The sequence below is a fragment of the Megalobrama amblycephala genome, linkage group LG6 (assembly GCF_018812025.1).
Source record: "Megalobrama amblycephala isolate DHTTF-2021 linkage group LG6, ASM1881202v1, whole genome shotgun sequence".
Taxonomy (NCBI): Eukaryota; Metazoa; Chordata; class Actinopteri; order Cypriniformes; family Xenocyprididae; genus Megalobrama; species Megalobrama amblycephala.
The window spans coordinates 5603071-5625756 of NC_063049.1; the positions used below are offsets into that span (position 1 = coordinate 5603071).

At 37.4% G+C, this 22686-nt stretch overlaps 1 protein-coding gene across 1 annotated transcript in view; it reads left to right on the forward strand.

Annotated features, from left to right (window-relative positions):
• Positions 1-22686, forward strand: part of LOC125269750 (disintegrin and metalloproteinase domain-containing protein 23) — a 73525-nt gene that overhangs the window by 44352 nt on the left and 6487 nt on the right. The window contains exons 15-25 of the mRNA XM_048192710.1: positions 2447-2546; positions 4981-5052; positions 5387-5473; positions 8116-8196; positions 8292-8342; positions 9038-9101; positions 11271-11376; positions 15585-15704; positions 15873-16041; positions 16234-16345; positions 17970-18060. Of these exons, the coding sequence (XP_048048667.1) occupies positions 2447-2546; positions 4981-5052; positions 5387-5473; positions 8116-8196; positions 8292-8342; positions 9038-9101; positions 11271-11376; positions 15585-15704; positions 15873-16041; positions 16234-16345; positions 17970-18060 (1053 nt within the window). The remainder of the gene's footprint in view (positions 1-2446; positions 2547-4980; positions 5053-5386; positions 5474-8115; positions 8197-8291; positions 8343-9037; positions 9102-11270; positions 11377-15584; positions 15705-15872; positions 16042-16233; positions 16346-17969; positions 18061-22686) is intronic.

Sequence of the window (22686 nt, forward strand, 5' to 3'; positions counted from 1 at the left end):
TAGTCTCCAAAGTCCATATACAAAGTACTCTATCATTACAATTTCTATGTCTGTGGGTATGTGTGTGTGTGTGGGTGTGTGTGTGTGTGTGGGGTGGGGGGGTGAATCAAAGGTTGTGATAGGTATTGATCATTTAGACAGCTATTTTTAGTTCTGACATCACTTTAACAGAAAACTCATGAATGACCTCCGTGGTCACATTTAGAGAAGCAGAAGACTTGGGAATAACCTCTGCTTCAGTAAGAGTATGAGAGCAGTGTACTACCCAAACACACATTATGGCCACTGCGGTAACAGGGAGAGCAATCAGTAGGAGAGGGTTCTTTGTGTGGATCTTTGGGATGATAGCTGGCATTGGGTTAAGCTCTGGGACAAGATCGGGCATTGGGCTGATCTCTGGGATGAGAGTGGGCACTGGGCCGAGCTCTGTGATGAGAGTGGGCACTGGACTCTGGTCAGGGGCTGGAGCCTGCCCTGGACTCCGCTCTGAAGCGGTTTCTTGGTCTGGGAGGAATTCTCGTACGGACTAAAGGACTAGTGCCATCTCTGTACTGTGCTCAGTGGCTGGAGCCATCACTAGACTAAGCTCTGAGCTCTGTTCAGTGGTAAATTAGACACTTGGCTGTGGTCAGGGGCTGGAATTACAGACACTGGGCTGTGGTCAGGGGCTGGCCCGGTAGAGGACCGTTTCTTCTTCCTCTGCCTCCTTCTTTGGGCAGAGCTGGAGCTGGCTCAGAACTGATCTCTGGGGCTGGAACGGGCTTGTTACTTTCCCTCATAGGAACAGACTGGTGAATTTCTCTCACGGGAACAGACTGGTGAATTCCTCACAGGAACAGACTGGGCAAGTTCTCTTACTGAAACAGACTGGTGAATTTCTCTCAGTGGAACAGACTCATGGCTGAATCCTGTAGTGGGTTCTCGGGCTGGAGAGGATTCTGGAGCACTTGAGATGGTCCTGGTGTTAAGGGAGGGTTTGGTTGCAGGCTTGTGCTGAGTTGAAGTGCCCAACCGCTTTCAGGATGGGACTGGATGAGGGTTGTAATTGTTCTCTTTAACTCCTTCCACCAAGAAATCAGAACCATTTAGCCAAAGGATGAAATTAATTGAATGGACTAATGGTGAATGGCAATGGAGACAGGAACTAAAATACCTCATCATCAAGTCCCATCTTTGTGAGTAGTGTTGCTCCAACTCACCAGATGTGAAGACTCTAAAAACTCCTCCACATATCGCTCCAGAGGACGACCATCTTGACGCAGAGAAAGGAGATGATCTTCAGCCATTATGTTTCACTTTGTGGTCTAGTCTTCTTTCCTGGGACAGAAGAATGTAAGCACAGGTAACTTCTGAACAGAGTTTTATTGAATAACACACAGGAAGTTTGCAGGTGAGTCTTTGGATTGCAGATCGTTAAGGTGAATACTCACAAGTGAGTGAGAAGTCTTATCTGCTGCAGGTTGAGAAGAGAAGTGTCTGGAGGACTGAAGACTGGCAGACGATGATACACAGAAGACTGAATAAAACTAAGGACGGGACAGTTTGATGCACAGGTAAGTAATCCACAGGTAAGAGGTCAGGTAGAGGTTCAGTGTAGAACAATTGTGAACTATTGTTTGACTGCTTAAATGGAGTGGAGCTGATGAGAGAGAATGATGGCTGGTGTGGATGATTGTGAAGTGTATGCAGGTGTGAGCCAGGAGGAATTATGGGAAATGTACTTCGGTGGTGACCGGTGATGGTAAAGTTACTGGACTGGTGACTTAGGATTGTGACAATAATATACATTGCTGCATCACCATATGATTGGTCAGATGGCCCAGTCTGTTGTAATTGGTCTACTCTGCTCTGATTGGTCAGATGACCCAGTCTGTCGTGATTGGTTTAAAAAACAGCATCTTCTCATCATGTACAACACAACATATTGGTACAACAAGTTGCTTTCCAGCTACAATTACAGTGTTTGAAGGTCAAAGTAGACATTGTTCTCAGGCAGCCAATGAACACAATAGGCTGGCTTTATGCAAATATGTTACAAATATGCGAAGGTATGTTACGAAAGTGAGACTAGAATTACTGATGACTCGTTTCAGCAGTTCAGAATTGATTCTTTCATTTAGAAGGCCATAACTGTATTTGTTGTGCACTTTGACTTTAAACATTTAACTCTTTCACATTCACACACAGCAATATCACACACTGCATGAAAAGTAATATTTGAAAAAGCATAATAGGGGCACTTTAAGACATATGCAAATTAATATCAGCTCACCTTTTACCACACACATGCACACAATCTATAAAAACACACATTTATTATTATTGTATTTGTACTATATGCAATTATTTCCTTTTTATTTAATAAATGTTTTCAAATAACATGCATCTCAATGGGTCTGTCAGAGGAGTAAACAGAAATTTGTCCTCCATTTGTCTTTTTACTCAGGGTTCAGACCCCGCGGATTTTCTCTAAGTGCAGTATCACTGGTTATAAAGAGTTCCTGTTAAAGGGAGGGGGATCCTGCCTCTTTAACAAACCCACCAAGGTCAGATATCATAAACATCATCCAAAACTGATAAGAAACAGCCTGAGAAAGTATAAGGAGGAGACAGGCGGTCCTAGCTTTCATTTAAATTGCCCTGGTCATCTGTGAAATGCTGCCTTTGGAGCTTTATTAAATGCTTTGTTTATAATGAGATAGTATAGTATAACAGTAAATGAATATCGGTGCTGTATATCGGTTATCAGGCACATAAACACATCATTGGTTCTAAAAAATCAATATCGGTCGATCACTATATGACTGTAACCCTTGTTCCCTGAGAAGGGAACGAGACACTGCATCTCTTTGCCTCACCTCTGTATGCCTTAGAGCAGCTTGCTTCGGCCTATCAGATACTGACACTATTGTGTGCCGGCATCCCTTTGTAGCTTCCGTGTACGCTGTCCCAAGCCACATCACTAGTTACGTCATGACACAGCACCGATCAAGATTGAACTAGTTTCACACGTGCTTCAGATACTTGCACTCCGAGAGCGTTCCCCAAAGTGTCGTCATACGATGCAGCATCAAGCTGCAGCGTAAAGGTTACAGTCGTAACCCAAGACATTTTAATGGTACAAAGATATCTTATATGTCAAAAGATCAAGGCAAATTTGATTTCTCATGTCCAGAACCCTTTAAGAGAATATACTTAAGTGTGAACTGAATGTTCGCTTTATGTATTTATTGAATCACTTAAGTAGGTTTTAAGTACATCTTTATGTAATTTCATAATTAAGTTGGCTTGAAAAACTCTAACTCCTCCTAGAGCTTTAACTCTACATACTCCAAACTCGGGTCAGCCCTTCAGACTGTTCTGACTTAGTGTGCTATATCTTTTCTAACTGATTCGACTTACGGTTTTCCTAAAAAAGACTGTTAAAGCTCGGAAAAATCCCATTGACTTTCATTGATGGAATGTTCAAATGAGCCAAGACTGTTCAAACTCCAACTGTCAAAATTCAAATTTAAACTACGGAAGCCCATTAGACTCAAAAACTCAATTAGACAAGTGCCATTCTATGTACTATTTCTAATCCATTGAAACTCATTGAAACTCTATCTATCTATCTATCTATCTATCTATCTATCTATCTATCTATCTATCTATCAAACTAAATCTATCTATCAAACTAAATCTAGCAACACCCTATCAACCACCCCGAGTACCCTAGCAACCGCATAGCAACACCTTAGCGACCACCCCGAGTACCCTAGCAACCGCATACGAACACTATAGCGACCATCCCGAGTACCCTAGCAACCACATAACAACACCATAGCGACCACCCTGAGTACCTTAGCAACCGCATAGCAACACCCTAGCGACCACCCCGAGTACCTTAGCAACCGCATAGCAACACCCTAGCAACCGAGTAGCAACACCCTAGCAACCACCCAGAATACCTTAGCAACCATCCAGAGTACCCTAGCAACCGCATAGCAACACCCTAGCAACCACCCAGAGTACCCTAGCAACCACATAGCAACATCTTAGCAACCACTCAGAGTACCCTAGCAACCGCATAGCAACACCTTAGCAACCACACAGAGCACCCTAGTACTCTATCAAAATTACTAAACTAAAACTGAAACTTTCAAACTGAAAACTTTTAAAACTGTTTCAAACTTTCTGGACCGGCTTTTTCAAGCCATCTTAAAGTTTGTCTCGACAAACTTTTTTATCTAGTTACTTCTGTTGTCTTTGAAATATGGTTAAAGTTACTGCTGAATGTACTGACAAGCATATATGATAAACTAAAATATACTTTAATGTAATTTCTATTGAAACTTGTGTCATGCATTAAAATACATATTTTAATACATGACACAAATGCATAAATATATTTGTAATTACACATTTGTAAGTAAGTTACAATTTAATACATTCAAAATATATTAACTTCAAATGTAATATCAAATAACACTATAACACTAATAATTGTTAAAATTATAATTTAGTATGTTAGTCAACACATCAAAAAGCATGACAAAAGTTTATTAAAACATTTAAAATGTACTTCAAAGTAAACGTAATTTGACATTATTACAAAGTGCACTTTTGAGTGTACTTAAGTGTTTAAAGACGTAGTAATGAAAGTGTACTGTCTTTAGTTTAAATGACCTTTATTTTGGTGGTCCACTATAGACGTTCTACTACAGGTAGCTAGAAGTAGCTTTGCAACTACGTCAACTTATTCTACTTACCCGAACCCTAGCACCTAACCCTAACCAAACAATCTACTAACAGTGTACTAATACTCTAATTGTTAGTTGACTTATAGGGTCTAACGTGGACCATCAAAATAAAGTGTATCCCAGTTTTTTACCTTTGAAGATTTGAAGTACATCACAATACAATTAAAGGGAAACAAAAATTATGAAAATTCTGCCATTATTTACTCATCCTCATGTTGTTTGCATGCATGTCCTGCAGCTGTTTGAAGAGACAGAGTGTGGAAATGGATTTGTAGAAGTGGGAGAGGAGTGTGACTGTGGACCAAGAGAAGTGAGTTTACGTCAGCAGTGTTTCTCAACCCTGGTCTTAGAGGACCCCCAACACTACACATTGAAAGTCTCCTCTTGCTGACACACCAATTTCATGTCCTAGAGTTGCTTCTAATAACCTGATGAGTTGAATCAGGTGTGTTAAATAAGGGAGACATACAAAATGTGCAGAGTGGTGCATGGGTCCCCAGGACCAGGACTGAAAACCGCTGCTCTAGGCATTACTCAAATGACTTCTATATTTTACACATGGATATTATATAAGCTCACTACAGTGTCGTGGCAGTATTCAGCTGTGTATATGTGTGTCTTCTGTGTGTGTATGTGTGTCATAGGCGTGCATTAAAGAGTGCTGTAAAAAGTGTTCTCTGTCTAACGGTGCACACTGCAGTGACGGACCCTGCTGCAATAACACATGTCTGGTGAGAGTCAGTCATACAGTAGTTTTTTTTTTTTTTCATCTATGTATATTTTAATTGTGTTTGTATTGGTTGATTTTACTATGTGAAGTTCTTTAAGAAGCTTCTTTTAAAGGTGCTATATAAAATAAAGTTTATTATTATTATTATTATAGAAACACTCATACATATTCAGATCTGTCCATTTCATTTACTTATATGCTTAGCTGGGTGGTTAAAACATGTTAACGGTGAAGTATGACATTTTTTCAATGTTAAAATGCAAAAATATCCTATCCTAGCTTGATATGCAGAGACAACTTGTAAGTGAAGATTTAGTAAATTGCTTACCCAAAAAGTGCAAGCATTGTGGCGTTAGTGATGTTAAAAGTGTTTGCTATGTCCCTTGTGAAAAAGAAGTACACTTTAGTATACTTTCACAGTGGGTCAGTCATAAACAAGAATGGAGGATCTAAATGCAGCAATATTATTTATTCATTTAAAAAAAAAAAAAAAGAAAAGATAATCCAAGACAACAACAAAATTAAACTAAAATGTGGCACATACTTTTAAAAACAGTACTTATAGAAATAATATACTTTAAAAGAATATACTAAATGTGATGTTTTCTAATACTTAATTTATTTAACTTACATGTTATTTACAATTAAATGAAAATGTATTACATTTATATTAACCCTCTGGTATTGTTCATTCGGGGGTCACACTTGTGTTGTTTGCAGTCAAAAGTGACCGAACACCTGAAATGTAACTTTTTTTTTTCTCAATTAATTCAATGTAATATATTTTTGTTCAAATTTGTTCATTTTTGAGAGAATGTCATTGTACTAAATACTAATGCAACAATTATGATCATCTTTACCACTGAAAATAATAAAAAAAGTTTTTTTTTACTTTTCAGTTAAAGCAGTATTTCATGGTAAAATAAAGACAATGCCTTTCAAATCCAATTTTTGAAGGCAGATTAGTGCCATCAGGTGGGGGTAAAAAAGAAAAACATCTAATGCCATGGTGTAACTACTAGATTCCTTTATAGCTCTACCCTAGTAAAAAACAAAACAAACAAAAAAAACACCTTTTTTAAAAAAAAACTAATTAACCTTATTGTTACCAAAAACCTATACCAAAATCTATTTAAAATAAATTTATTTCATATTAAGTATACTTCAAATCCATTAACATATTTATTGACATATCCCTTGAGACTTACTTATTTAAATCTATACTTAAACTTTATTTGGAGTATTTCTTTATTGCACAATGCACATTTCTTATTATGCCTAAAAAGTGTTTTAATATCACTATTAGTAAGGATTGTATGGTCTTTGTATAACATCAGTCTTTAAAAAGATATTTAAAGTGTACCTGAAGAATACTTGCAATAGTTCTACTTTAGCACAATCAGACTTTAAATATACCAGTTTAGTATACCAAAAGTACAATTGCAGGGTAATTTTAATTAAGCACATATCTATGTAAAGTATTTGTAGAATACGTACCACAAAAATAAATGTATTTCCATTACATTTTAGATTTTTTGTTTTGTTTTTTGTTTTTTTTGAAATGTTGATTTGAAGTGTCAGTTTTTGCATTAATTTTACAACAGTCAAACCTAAACACAGAGAAAGACATTTTGTTACACATAACATCAAAATTCAACCAAAACAGAAATGCTTTATCAGAGGTTAATTTATTTCAGGCATTTGCAAAAACTTGCTTTGTGTTTCAGTCACACTAGCTCCATATATGTGTGTCTGTGGGGCAGTGGTGGGTTGGTGCAATGTGTCTATTTTGCACTCTTGATATTTTAGAGTATCACCCCTTCTTTGCTGTGCACATTTTTTTTCTACATCATGGATGATTTGTAGATTGTACACAAAACAAATTTTGTATTTTCATATTTTTGCATATTTCCCATGCATTTCCAGTGGCGGTCAGTCGTGTACAGAACAAGTGTTAATATATATATATTTTTTTTTTAATGACAATTTAGCTTTTTCTAATCAAGTCCACCATTTTTATTTATTTTATTTTATTTTATTTAATGTTTTTTATTTTATGTTTTTGTGGTCACATAGCGACTGCCATAAAAGACACTGAGTTTCATACGATTCCGATGAAGAAGTGATTTTTCAAAATTTCAAAACTTTTTTTTCCTGGTCTAAAACGACCGATCAACACCAGAGGGTTAAATGCAGTTGGCTGAACTTTAAAGTGCTTTTGACCCACTTAAGTAGGACTTAAGTACATCTTTATATATAATATATAATTTAATAATTACTTCTATTGTCTTTGAAGTATGGTTAAAGTGTAGCTGAATGTACTGAAAATCATTTATGGTAACTAAAATATACTTTAATGTTATTTCTCCTGAAACTTGAATGTCATATTTGTAATTACATATTTGTATCAGTGAAGTTGTAAATGAATACATTTAACATATTAATTTTAAGTGATATCGAATAACACATTACAGTTAAAATTATAACACATCAAAGCACATCAAAGTAAGTGTACTTCTTTAAAATATGACAAAAATTCTTAAACACAGTGATTAAAAAAAAATGTACTAGTGTACTAGTAGAGTATGTACTAGTTCTTCACAAGGGGTCTGAGAGCTCTCTCTCTTTCTCTCTTTGTCTCAGTTCTACCCGCGAGGTTTCACATGCCGCTATGCAGTAAATGACTGTGATATTTCAGAGACGTGCTCAGGAGACTCAGGGCAGGTCAGTGACATATCACTATACACATACAGTATAATGGTCTGATTAATTATGTTTTTATTGAACCTTTCTTTGTGTGTCTGTGTGTGTCTGTCCAGTGCCCTCCCAATCTACACAAGCAGGACGGTTACTTCTGCTCTCTCAACCAGGTACACACACCACAAACTGTTACTCTACTCAAACATGGTTTTGTTGTTTATTAGGGATTGGCCAGTAAGTTTTATGGCCAATGACAGTATCTAGAAAGCAGGGTGAGCAACGGCCAATCTGGACAGACTAAATTTGTCATGATCTTAAAGAGCTTCTGATGTAAAAGCTTATGTTTTAATACAAGAAATTAGTTTTGTAGACAAATACGAATTGTGCATAGATTTACATTTCTTTACAAAACTTATTTCCATGTAACCAGGTTTTTTTTTTTTATTATTATTATTGCATAATACACATATTTCCACTTTTGTAATTTCATAGCTTTTATTGCTTATTTTATTACAATTCTGTTGGTAATATTATAGGTAGAATTTTATAATATGGATAAGTTAATGAATGAAATGTAAATAAATAAAATAAATGTAATGTTAGTAAAAAAAACAATTAAAAACAAATATAATGGTAGTGAATTGCATTCATTGCATTAAATTGATAGTTAGGCTAAATAAAATGTTTTAACAAAATATTTAAAATTGTGCATTAGTCATTGGCATAAAGAGTTGGCATATTTGAGCAGAGCAGGCACTGATATCAGTCGATGCTAATCATCAGTATTCAGCTGATTAATCTGCCTGATCGATATATGTTGGTCTTTTACTATTGATTAGGGAGATGAACTGTGATGTTTTTGCAGGGTCGCTGCTACGCTGGAGAGTGCAAGACGAGAGACAGTCAGTGTAAATATGTGTGGGGTCCAAGTGAGTGACCATTTCCTGTCATCATAAACAGACAATCAGAACACTTAAACCCAGCACTCTGCTCCCCTATGAACGGAGTATACAAAGACTTTAGATATACAAAGACTGTTATTGCTTATGAATGGGAGAAAGTGCAACACACAATATGGCGGAATAAATCCTGCCTTCTAAATAAAAGAGCCAATCGCTGACTGGTAAAGTCATCGCATCACTGCAGGTGCCATTAAAAATTCCAGGTTGCTATAGAAACAGTCAGTATTCTGAGGTGCTTGCTTAAAACTGCACATGTATTGGCTGGTCTAACCTGAAAAATAAGCTTTTTAAAGGGTTAGTTCACCCAAAAATTTAAATTCTGTCATTTATTACTCACCCTCATGTCGTTCCACACCCGTAAGACCTTCGTTTATCTTCGGAACACAAATTGAGATATTTTTGTTGAAATTCGATGGCTTTGTGAGGCCTCCATAGGGAGCAATGACATTTCCTCTCTCAAGATCCATTAATGTACTAAAAACATGTTTAAATCAGTTCATGTGAGTACAGTGGTTCAATATTAATATTATAAAGTGACGAGAATATTTTTGGAGCGCCAAAAAAACAAAATAACGACTTATAAAGTTATGGCCGATTTCAAAACACTGCTTCATGAAGCTTCGGAGTGTTATGAATCAGTGTATCAAAACAGCTGTTCGGAGCGCCAAAGTCATGTGATTTCAGCTGTTTGGCGGTATTATATATAACTATAAGCTACGATATAGCTTTATGATTAAATTTCAAAAGGCTGTGATTTCATTGAATAAAAATTAACGCTGCACATTACAAAGTCAGGTGCTGCATTGCTTTGTGTACAGACGTTACCGGGAAAACCGCTATATTTCCAAAAGCGCCACCTGCTGGCAGAGAATGCATTTGCATTTTCAATAAACCCTTCTGCTGTTTTTGTACAGACCACTGAGAAAATCGACCTATATTTTTACGTAGCAAGCACACAGTTGTAAATGTGAACCGGTGGATCGACAAGAAGCTAATGCTAATACATTTTAAAAATCTAAATAATTAAGACACTAAGATATATTTATATGTTATTAAATTAATATAAGTGAAACTTTTGACTCATCCCTTTTAAAAATGGTTTAAATGCTGAAATGTGAAGTTTATAATTTTATAAAATAAAATATTTTTGTTTTGTGTACCTGTATAAGAACTGTAATTCATGGTTTTTATGGTTATATTAGATTATGGTAGTATAGATGCTGTATTCCTAGTGAGTTTTTGAGGGTTCACCTATAGACATATACATTGTACCTTGACAACTTAGTATTAAGATAGAACACTTGTTGGTCAGTCCCATTTTTTTGTATTTTGTAATCTGTAACAAAATCCTCCCAGATGAACTCAGTGGCCAAATTTGTAATTCGTCTGGTAGTCTACCTGTTACATCAACTAATATGGTTAGCCTACAACATTAGCTGTCTGATGGATTACATGGGTGTCATAAAGCGTTGTGGCAGTAGCGGAGGTGGCCCGGGATGGAGTAAAATTCCCGGACTGAATTATCTCAGTCTGCCATTGTCCTCACCCAAGCACAAAACAAAAGGTGTCAAAACACAGAGATACACATTTCCTGAGATGCTTGCTTGAGCTTTCCATTCCATTTCCATGCAATTATAAACAAAACTGAAGACAAAAAAAGATGATGATGTGTATTACAGCTGTCTTCTTATACTCACGGCTGCTCCACTAGTGACGTCACGGACCGTCGTTGGCCAATGAAAATAGTGTGTTTGTCACACGTGCTTCAGACACCGGTCATGCTGATAGCATCAATTCAAGATGCAGTATTAAAGTTTCACTTCAAAAGGGAACTACTTGCTCTATAAACCAGTGCATTTATGATTGTGACAATAAAATAATATGATAAATACTACTTCGCAATATCATACTGGGCTGTTGTACAGCCAAAATAACTGTAAGCGGATGACACCGGAAGCCTTGACACAATCAAGTTACAAATGGCCACGCTGGTCTTACGTTAAAAATAAGTTGAATACTATAGAGTAGATCTACATACAGACAACTACTGTTAGTCAAAGTTTATATATCCTGAATTTTATTTTATTTCCCCCTTGTTTCTCTCCTTTCACTCTTTTTCTTTATGTTTTCATACAGACGCTGCGAGTTCTGAGAAGTTCTGTTATGAGAAGCTGAACACAGAGGGCTCAGAGAAGGGCAACTGTGGTCAAGATGGAAAGAAATGGATCCAGTGCAGTAAGCAGTGAGTTCTAAACCATGCAAAACTTGCCACTGCAGTATAGAGCATTCTGGGTGGATGCTTACTGACCAGAGACTGAAGACCCCACCTCTCTCTGTGATGTTCTGGTCTTGGGTGCCAACTGTGAGCATGCTGATATCAGGAGCACCTAGCAATTAGTTAACCTATAATTTTTTTACACAGATATAAGCAGATTTATTTCTCTGTTAAATACTAGGAAGAATTTTTTATTCTCTGAAGAATAAAATCATTACAATTAATCTACAGCTTTAGACAGTCTTTAGAGAGCAGAATGAAATGGTATTATTATCAAATGTATGCATTTTTTTTAACGTACATTACCCCCAAAAGGTTACTTACACAACTTTTGAACAGTAATGTACTATAATCGTTTTAGTAGTAATAGTAATTTTAGTAATTTAGTTGTCTGTCCACTGCAGTGCGTATATGTATTTCAAATATATTAGTTAATAAACTACACAATTCCTAAAATCATAATGTAAGAAATAGAGACAAGAACCACCCATACCCCTTTTCCACCAGCACGAACTGGGTGCTAGTTCAGAGCTAGTGCTAGTGCCAGTTCGGAGTTGGTTCAACTGACGAGCCTTCTAAGAACCGGTTTGCCTTTCCACAGGCTAGAGAGCCAGCACAGAGCCAGGTCTTACTGAATACGCCTCATATTTCACAGCAAAGCTAGGGCCACAGCACCAAACACAAACACACTTGTTCGAGATGCATCGGCTTCTTGCATAGCGATCGGCACATGACATTAAAGCACCGCGAGAACAATCCAGGTGTGCCTCATATGTTCTGAAAAGTGAAGCTGCAGGCTCTTTGATCACCCCCGGGTGGCTGGATGCAGTACAGGTCATAAACCCTGCCCTTTCCATTCAAAAGAATAAGACTTGAGTCAAAACATAAAAATAAATTATGCTTCAAATAAAATTTGGTTTCAATGGTTTTGGTCATTTAAGGTAGTTGTTATCACGCTGATTTATATTCAATTGTTCGTTTTTGTGATACTGTAAGTTTTATTTTATCTAGCAATTTGGTGCTATGAAACGGGGTGTGTCATCATGATTGATCGTTGAGTAACAGCTTCTCTGAGGACCGTCGGGGCTTTGAGAGGAAATTGAAGATTGAACTAACTATTAATTTTCGATTTCTGTGTTATTTCACACCGACAAAATGAGTTGTTCAGCAGTAAACTGTACTAACCGCCCTACAGGATCTGACGGATCACTGAACTTTTCTCGTTAACGTTAATTGTGGGCGTTATAAGCTAATTAATAAATGTTATTAGTTAAGATAACACACCTAATGTTAACCATGATGGGGAAAAAGCAGGTGATCATTATCTGGCAGTTACTAATTATTTTTATGGTTATAAAATAATAATTAGCAGGACAAAACTAATGATAGCCTAATTAATTATAGAGCACTGTCTACAGCAGTCGATCTCTTGTAACGTTAGTTTAACCCTTTATTTAAAATGGCAGGACCGTTTCTGACATTTTAGAGTTGTTTCTAGTGACATATTCAGGGCTTGACATTAACACCCGCCAACCCGCCAAATGCGGGTAGATTTCAGCTGTGACGGGTAAGACAGCCACTCCCACTAGCCATTTTGGCGGGTTGAATATAATTTCAGTTTACAGCCAAATGATCGTCGAAGATCGTCATAGCACAAAATTACAATCCAATCATACAATTCGTTATTTACGTGCAGTTAGTGAAGGAGGGATAGGCGGAATTGCGCTGAATGACACAAAAGAAGCGCTCTCTCTGAAAAAAATATAATTAAGTTGGCTTGAAAAAGCCAACTTACTGTTATGCTATTTTCTTCTGAGACTAAAATTTCCAACTCTAACTCCTCCTAGAGCTTTAACTCTACATACTCCAAACTCGGGTCAGACCTTCAGACTGTTCAGACTTAGTGTGCTATATCTTTTCTAACTGATCCGACTTACGGTTTTCCTAAAAATGACTATTAAAGCTCGGAAAAATCCCATTGACTTTCATTGACGGGATGTTCAAATGAGCCAAGACTTTCAAATTCCTACTGTCAAAATTCAAATTTAAACTACGGAAGCCCATTAGACTCAAACTCAATTAGACTCAAGTGCCATTCTATGTACTGTTTCTAATCAATTGAAACTCATAAACCTCTCTATCTATCTATCTATCTATCTATCTATCTATCTATCTATCTATCTATCTCATAGCAACCACCCAAAACAACTTAGCAACTGCATAGAAACACCTTAGCAACCACCCAGAGTACCCTAGCAACCACATAGCAACACCATAGAAACCACCCCGGATACCCTAGCAACTGCATAGCAACACCTTAGCAACCACCCAGAGTACCCTAGCAACCGCATAGCAACACCTTAGCAACCACCCAGAGTACCCTAGTAACCGCATAGCAACACCCTAGCAATGACCCTGTGTACCCTAGCAACCGTATAGCAACACCCTAGCAACCACCTTGAGTACCCTAGCCTTGAGACTCTATCTATCTTTCTATCTATACTACTAAACTTTCAAACTTCAAACTTTTAAAACTACTTCAAACTTTCTAGCTAGGCTTTTTCAAGCCAACTTAAAGTTTGTCTTCAAACTTTTTAATCTAGTTTTAATTTACTGTAATTTGCTTAAATTACTGTAATTTGTGACAGCTCGCCACAAGAGGGTGCTAGAGGGTCTGAGAAAAATGAAATGGTACTAGTAATGTTTTTGGCATTACCAGATCATTGTCCTTTAAGTTTAGACATTTTCTTTAATGCAATGCGTATTTTTTAAAAATATTAATTTGGAAAATTCCTTCATATTGTTTTTGTAATTTGCTTCTTTGTTCTTTTATATAGCCTAACACAAATAACATATTAGCCCATGCTCATATTGTCCACCTCTTGCCCACCTGTACATACCAGCTGATATACAGTGTAGTCTTGATTTGGGTGGTCAGTCTGCATTTAAAAGTTTGAAAGGGTTTTAAATCTTCTAAATCAAGTAAAATTACTCAAAATAAAGTAATTTAAGCATAGCAAAGTCAACTTTACAAATCCAAATTAAACCCTGCGGCTCATGACGACACATTGATGTCCTAAGACACGAAACGATTGGTTTGTACGAGAAACCGAACAGACAGAGCGCGATCAGACCTCACTAACCGAGTGCTGAACGCAGTTGGACATAGTGGTGTATTAGAGGTAAAAAATGATATAAATAATGTTTGGTTAAAAATCATCATTTGTGTTCTACTGAAGAAACAAAGTCACCTACATCTTGGATGCCCTGGGGATAAGCAGATAAACATCAAATTTTCATTTTTGGCTGAACTATCCCTTTAAGACATGTTAAACTGCACCCCAAAAACATAATCAAGCCTAGAAAAAAAAACACTGAACCACCCCTTTAAAAAACCTAATAAGTATTTCCTGCCTTTTTGTTTCTCTGCACACTCTAAAATACTTTTAACACTTCCCTCTACCCGTCCTAAACTCTGTAACTGGGTCATCATTTATTGTCTTTCTTGAATAAACCTCCCACAAGATATTAAAACATGCTCAACCGTCTCATATTCCTGACATTGTAGTGGTTCTTACTTCTAGCCCAGCAATGTTTTAGTGCTACTTATGAACCACTTTTCCTGGTTCGGAGCTGGTGTTTTGTGTGTCAAAAGACAAAGAACTGATTTGCCTTGGTGGAAAAGGGGTATCAGTCAGTAAAAATTTGGGCACAGTGTAATATGAATAAACTTCTAATATGAAGGAATTTTCCAAATTAATATTTTGAAATACACATTGCATTAAAGAAAATGTCTATAAACTTAAAGGACAATGTTCTGGTAATGCCAAAAACATTACCAGTACCATTTAATTTTTCTCAGACCCTCTAGCACCCTCTTGTGGCCCCCAGACACCTGTTTGAAACACATCATAATTCTTAAAACAACCTGCTCCTATTTTTCATACACATATTTACACACATTAAATCAAGACACAACATAAAGATCATTCAGCTTCAGTTCTGTGAGTTTATTATGGCATTGAATATTAATGTGCTTTGTAAACTTGTAAACTTTTATAAACTTTGTAAACTTGTAAACTGATTTCTGATTTTCAGCAGAAGCATGTGCTATTGGTGTAATTTTTTTTAAATATTTGAGTACAGTAGTGTCACTGTGATCTCTGTATTTGCAGTGATGTGTTTTGCGGGTATCTGTTGTGCACTAACACTGGCCGAATCCCACGGATTGGAATTATGAAAGGAGAAGTCACTCCCACAAACTTCAACCATCAGGGCAGACTGATCGACTGCAGGTGAGAAGCACAGAGGCAAATTTATGATCGATAAGTTTAAATCGTGTATGTTAATCAGCATCATTTCAGTAGCAACCAATTGCAATACATCACAGTCGTTAATACTGAGATTATGCTGCCAATATCAGAATGCTCTGACCTGAACACACACACACACTGTGTTCTCAGTGGTGGTCACGTCTTGCTGGATGATCAGACTGATCATGGTTATGTGGAGGATGGAACTCCATGTGGTCCGTCAATGATGTGTCTGGACAGGAAGTGTCTCCCTATTCAGTATCTGAACCTGAGCTCCTGTCCCACCGGACCCAACGGACACATCTGTTCCAGTCATGGGGTGAGAACATTCCTGACTACACACACTGAATGCATGCCATGTTGAGGTTTACTCAGTCATTCTGGGCGGGATGTACATTTTTCAAAATCCATGTCTCATTATAATTAGAAAGTAATACTTTCAGTAATACTTAGACATAATTAATGTGATTGTTTTTTTATGCATTGTTTTGGTTATTTTAAATGTAAAAAGGTGTGCAATAATGAGGCGTCATGTACATGTGACACAACGTGGGCGGGGACAGACTGTAGCATGCCTGACCCTCCAAAAATACCGGCCCCTTCTGAAGATGAGGAACCCAAGGGTTTGTTGCTTTGCTCTTACACAAACACATAGTCATAGTCTTACACATATAAAACACCAGCAGAAAGGATTTCAATTTAAAGCATTTTTAAATTAAAAAAAAAAAAAAAAAAATGTGATCGACTTACACAGGCTCAGAAGTTTAGAAATTTGAGGGCCGGTTAGATTTTTCCATCACACTTTAATTTAGGGTCCAATTCTTACAATTAACCATGACTTTTCCCTCAATAAATTCCTAATTCCTGCTTATTAATAGTTAGTAAGGTAGCTGTTTAGTTTAGGTGTTGTGTAGGATTAAGGGATGTAGAATATGATCATGCGGAATAAGGCATTATTATGTGCTTTATAAGTACTAATAAACAGCCAATATTCTTGTAATATGCAGCTAATAAGCAACTAGCTCATAGTAAGAATTGGACTCTAAACTAAAGTATATATATATATATATATATATATATATATATATATATAAAAAAAAAAAATCAGGATTATTTGAATAGAGAGTTCAAAAGAACAGCATTCATTTGAAATAGAAATAATGTAAAACTCTTTACTGTCCCTTTGAATTATTTTGGAAAAAATCCTACTGACCCCAAACTTTTGAACAGTAATCGTTTTAGTAGTAATAGTAATTTTAGTAATTTAGTTGTGTGTCCACTGCAGCGCATATATGTATTTCAAATATATTAGTTAATACATATCAAATTCCTAAAGTCATAATGTAAGAAACAGAGACAAGCACCACCCAGTGGACAGGAAAGAATAAATCGGAGAGAGGGAAACTTCACTCTAAGAAAAGTCAGTAAAAATTTGGGCACAGTGTAATATGAATAAACTGTTAATATGAAGGAATTTTCCAAATTAATATTTTGAATTACACATTTCATTAAAGAAAATGTCTATAAACTTAAAGGATAATATTCTGGCAGTGCCAAAATTATTACCAATACCTTTTCTGTTTTTCTTCATTTTTTTTTCTTACAGTGAGGCAGGGCCATTACAGGCTAACATAGATATACTGTACTACCTTTCAGAGATTTATATTTATATTATTTATATTAGATTTATATTTCGAATAAATGAAATTTCTATTCATCAAAGAATCCTGAAAAAAAAAGTTTCCACAGAAATATGAAGCAGCACAACTGTTTAACAACTGATAAAACGAAAGTTACAAAAAAATCAGCTTTGTCATCACAAGAATAAATGACATTTAAAATTATATTTAAATAGAAAATAATTATTTTGAATTGTAATATTATTTCACAATATTGCTTTTTTACTGTATTTTTGATCAAATAAATGCAGCCATGGTGAGCAAAAGAGACTTCTGTCAATACATTTTAAAATCTTACCGACCCCAAACTTTTGAATAATGATCAACATAGAATGAATAAGCATAAACAGGAAGTCCAAAAGGTAAAAAAAAAACAAAAAAACAGTTTGATCCTTTGTCATCACATGCAGTGTTATTAGGTCTGACCAGAAGAATTGAAATAACAAACAGCAAGCATTGCATAAAAATGCTGGATCTTTTGAAAACACCATCTGTTTTGCTGGAACAGATATTTAGAGTTCTAGCTAATCAAAGCTCATGTCCCGTCTAACCACACTTGCCCAAACAGGTCCTAGTGCCACCAATCTCATCATAGGGTCCATCGCAGGGGCCATCCTGGTGGCAGCTATAGTCCTGGGTGGGACTGGCTGGGGGTTTAAGTAAGCACCAGTCTGCATGTCTCTACGCTCTAGGCAACACTATACCTGCAGCTTACACTTGCACACACGGTTTGGCTTTCTGCTGCAGACACTGTACCAGGAGAGAAACGCTCTGCAGATGCAGACTGATAGCCAGAGCAAATAATGCAGAACTCTGAGCATTAAAACCTGGTTTAAATTTCACTGCAGCAGAAACTCAAACCAGCTTGTAGGGCCCAGCTGAAATCCTGACCTGCATGTTAAAATGACACACAGCTTCAGTTGTCATTCACCACAAGCCTCACAAACTGGCATTCACAGCACAAGCTAGGGAGGCTGAATCTACATGCTGCAGAAAATCTCTCGATTGATGTGGGGAATAGATAGTTTAGAATCAGCTGAAACTTTCTGACAATAATTTAGTGAATTGTAATAGATGTTCAATGCAATTAAACATACAATTAAATTCAGCTACAGTATTGTACTGCTGAAATCTTTTTAGACTTTTTAAACCCATCTTGCACAACTAGTCATACAACACATACCACATTAGCAACTGTTTCTACAGTGCTCCATGCATAACCTGTCTGCCATATTGAAACAGTCAAAGCCGGTCCATGAGCACTTGAGAGCAAGTTAATTGTGACTCTGCAACCTAGTTATTCGCATTCATCAGTATCTTAACCGCAATAGTCTTTAGCAACTGATTTTCACTGGACTTAGTGTATCATTCATAGGGCTGGGTATCGTTCAGAAATTTTCGATACCAATACCTAAACAATACCTTTTTTGATATCTTAAAAAAAACTGTTTACATGTATGAAATCCATTTTAACATGGTGACATAACACATTAACTCAGAAAAACTTTGGTTTTATTTTTTCAGTTTTTCCGTTTCTTTTAACACACTTAATTTCATCTCCTTAGCCAGTGCACAAACAATAAACAAAAGCACAAAGAGGCAAAATGTAACTAACACCATACATCAGTGCAAATAGATTTAACAAAGTTTTAGTGCAAAATTAACAGTTTTGAGAGGCTCACTGCTGCGCTCCTGACTGATATGTCCCCAGCAATAGAAAATGTATGCTCTGACGGTGAGGAGGATGCTTGCACACAGAGATACCTTGTTGCCAAATCAGAAAGCAATGGCAGAGTGTGCTTCATGTCCCACCACCAGGGACATCACTCACTCACTGAGGACAGCGTTGATGGAAGTGATCTGTAGTGATTTATCTCTGCCTGAATCTTCTCTTTAGTGGTCTCTGATCTTACTTCAATTGCCATGTCCTCCAGAGCAAACAGCCCCTCAAGGGTAGAGAGCTTTGTCTTCTTCTGTGAACAAATGAGTAAAGAGATATAAAACACTATCGAGGTAAATGCAAACGAGGTAATTTTCTTCTGAAAATTAAATGGGGAAAAATAGGATGCCTTTATATTTTCTTGCCAGTGTTGCTACTACAGATGCTTCTTCATCATATGAGCTGTCAGCTTGGTCATCTGCTCTCTCTTTCTCTCCCTGTTCCTTCTCCTGAGCCTGAGTCTGTATTTAATAGAATATGAGGGCCATATATATTGATCTACAATTGAAGAGAAGTAGAAGATTACCAATAAGATTCAACACCTGTTCTTCAGAGGTATTTCTGATCAGCTCCTCCTCCACTCTGGTCCACACTTCATCTGACGCTTTTGACTTGAATCATGGATCCAAGGCTGTGCCCTCCTCCAAGAACTGTCTGATGCTGTCAACCTGCAAGGCAAAAACATAGTACCTGAATAATCCTAATGAAAACAAGTGAGACATCAAATAAATAGGATTACATTACACACCTGGTATCTTCTTGAGAGGTTATTCCAGATGGTGTTCTTGATGGTCTTTGTGAAGGAGGAGTCAACATCAGTAACTGTGAAGTGGTGCTGGAGTTTATTCAAGATTGGCAGAATCTGAGCCAGCGTTGGGCTTCTTTCGGCAGAGACACAGAGAGTTGAAGTGTAAAGTATCTTTAACACTTCTAAAAACTCTTCAGCTTTTCTGAAGTCATCATCAGAAACTCTCTGTAGTCTGAAAAATAGAATCAGTTTCATTAGCTGGACTATAGTTTTATGAGCATGATTCACACTGAAAATGGTATAAGCTAATGACAAAGATCTTTACCCGTCCTTCATTGATTTCTTAAGTCGAGGGTCCATGGAGGCGGCCTGGATGGCAGGGAACTGCTCCAGGAACAGGCTGTTCCATGTCGTCCTCACATCCAGGATGTTCTGCAAGGCCTAGAGAGAGAGAGTAATTGGTCTCTGTGTGTGTGGTTGCCATTTGAGATGTTTTAATAAATGATTTAGCAAAGGATTTTTTTCTAAACTATTTATTTGGCCAGAGTTTTGTACTAAGGTTGATCTATTTTGATTTCTACTTACCAAGAAGATGCTGCTTCTCTTTAAGGACAGGTTTAGCCAGACTGACACTGTCAGATAGTGGTCTTGTGCAATGCACGTCCAGCCATCAGCAGTCACAGCCACATGCCTCACATCTTGTGACTCTTTCTTGATGTTTTCTTTTTCTACAGCATACCATGCAGGTATGGGGGTATTTGAGAGCATGTCTCGGCTGGGGGTCGGATATCTGGGGTTTAAGGCCCTTAACATCTCCCTATAATTGACATCATCAGAACACAAAACATACAAATAGCATTGTTTTATCATTGTTGCTTACTATAAAAGGTGTAAAAAAAAAAACCCTAAAAAAACATCTAGGTTAAGAAATCACTTAAACACCTGGCCAACAACCTACAACACCACCACTTACAGCTTACCTCCACCATGGAGCCTCCACTGTAGAAAACGGCAGCAAACCTTTAACAATGAAGTTTGTGACTGCCCTGTGGCACTCATCTAGCTTTTCTCTTATCATTTTTCCTTTTTCTGCCAGTGTGAACGGATTGACACTTGATGGTCTCCTCATCATGCCAGGGTCGGCAGGAGCAGAGGCTATAACATTAATGTGAAGAGGGGGGAAAAACAAGAAAGCTTAACTGTTAATGCAGCCAACCTTAAGGATAAGCTCACATTAAAATTATCAGTATAGTTTATTTAATGCCATGTCAGTATCTGTGAATATCTTCATGGCAAAACAGAAAAAAATACAGCAATTAATATTATAAAAGATTTTTAACAACGATTTAACAGATAACTAGTTTACTGTAAGTTTCACTTGATCAGTTACTGACAACCTTAAAGCGTTTTAGTATAGATTTAGCTAACTATCTATAGCCATACATTCAAGCAGTATCTAATGTTACGTAGGTCTCAGTTTATGCCTTCACCTGCTATGGGAAATGAAGTTTTATGAAGTTGTGATTACTAGTTCATTGCATTCAAATTTTGATTTGAAAGGGTGTTCATGTCCAATTTTTTAACTAGGAAACTAGTACTACTCATTTACAATAATTCCAAAAGCACGCAAAAGCATAGTCACCGTGCACAGAAACGTTAACTAGTAAGTTACACAAACATGTACCATTACAAGTAAGTTAGACGATTTTGTTTGTTTGTTTACTAAACATTAATCTTACCTGTCAGAGTCCCACTCATAGCACTGCCTTTAGCGGTAGTTTTGGAGGAGTCGTGTGGTGGGTATGTTGAAGGCTCTGTAGCTGGAGGGCAGTGTGACTGCACCTGCTCGGTCTTTTTGCAGTCAAAGACGGAGCAACTTTCTGCTCTTATGTTTATTTTGTACACTGTCAAGTGCTTCATCATATTTGTTGTAGTGCCACTCTTGGCAGCTATTATCTTACCGCAAATACTGCATCGCACGCTGTCGGCATTGAGCCTGATGAAATCTAGCCACACTTTCGATCTTTGATTTTGCCACATCTATGGGGGTTGGGACGCTTACACGCTTCACGTGAGCCACATGTCTGGGTGTGTCTAGGCATAACCGGCGTTGACAAGTTAACCCCTTAGGTATCGGAATTTAGTACCGAACGACAAGACATGTTTCGATACTCGGTAGTACCGAGGCATCTCGGTTGGTACCTAAAAAGTATCGAACTCGGTACCCAGCCCTACATGCAAGAACCGAGACACCAGAGGAAAAGGTATATGGCTAGCTGAGATGGTGGCCACATATACCTTTAGTGTAGATGGGGTCAAACCTGTTGACAAACATTCTTGAAGGAACTCCAGCACTGAACTGACCAGGCAGTTGACTGGGTCCAAGTAGTGCTGCTCACATCATTAAATGAAAAGTCGCCATTTCAGAGCATACCCCTTCCTGGTGGATGGGGCTCTGGAGCTTGAAATTTTCTCAACAACCCCAGTTGAGAGACCAGAATCTATGAGCTGGCACCCTTCAGGGGCAAGATCCAAAGATTTTAGATCCCTGGCCTAGAGTGGTTGATTGTCCCTTGCACTTGAGATACAAGACCTTTCCGAACTGGAATGTCCCATGTAAGGCTGTCCAAAACGGAGCCACTAAGAGAAAGTGGACTTCCCTGATTTCTAGATAATTAATGTACCAATGAAGATGAAGGCCGCCCAAAGCCCACTGGCTGGGTTACCGTCAAGAACCGCACCCCATCCTGTGGGAGACTGTTCAAGTCTTGTGACTGCAACACTCCCAAAGAGCCTGGCTCTTGTTCAGGAACCATG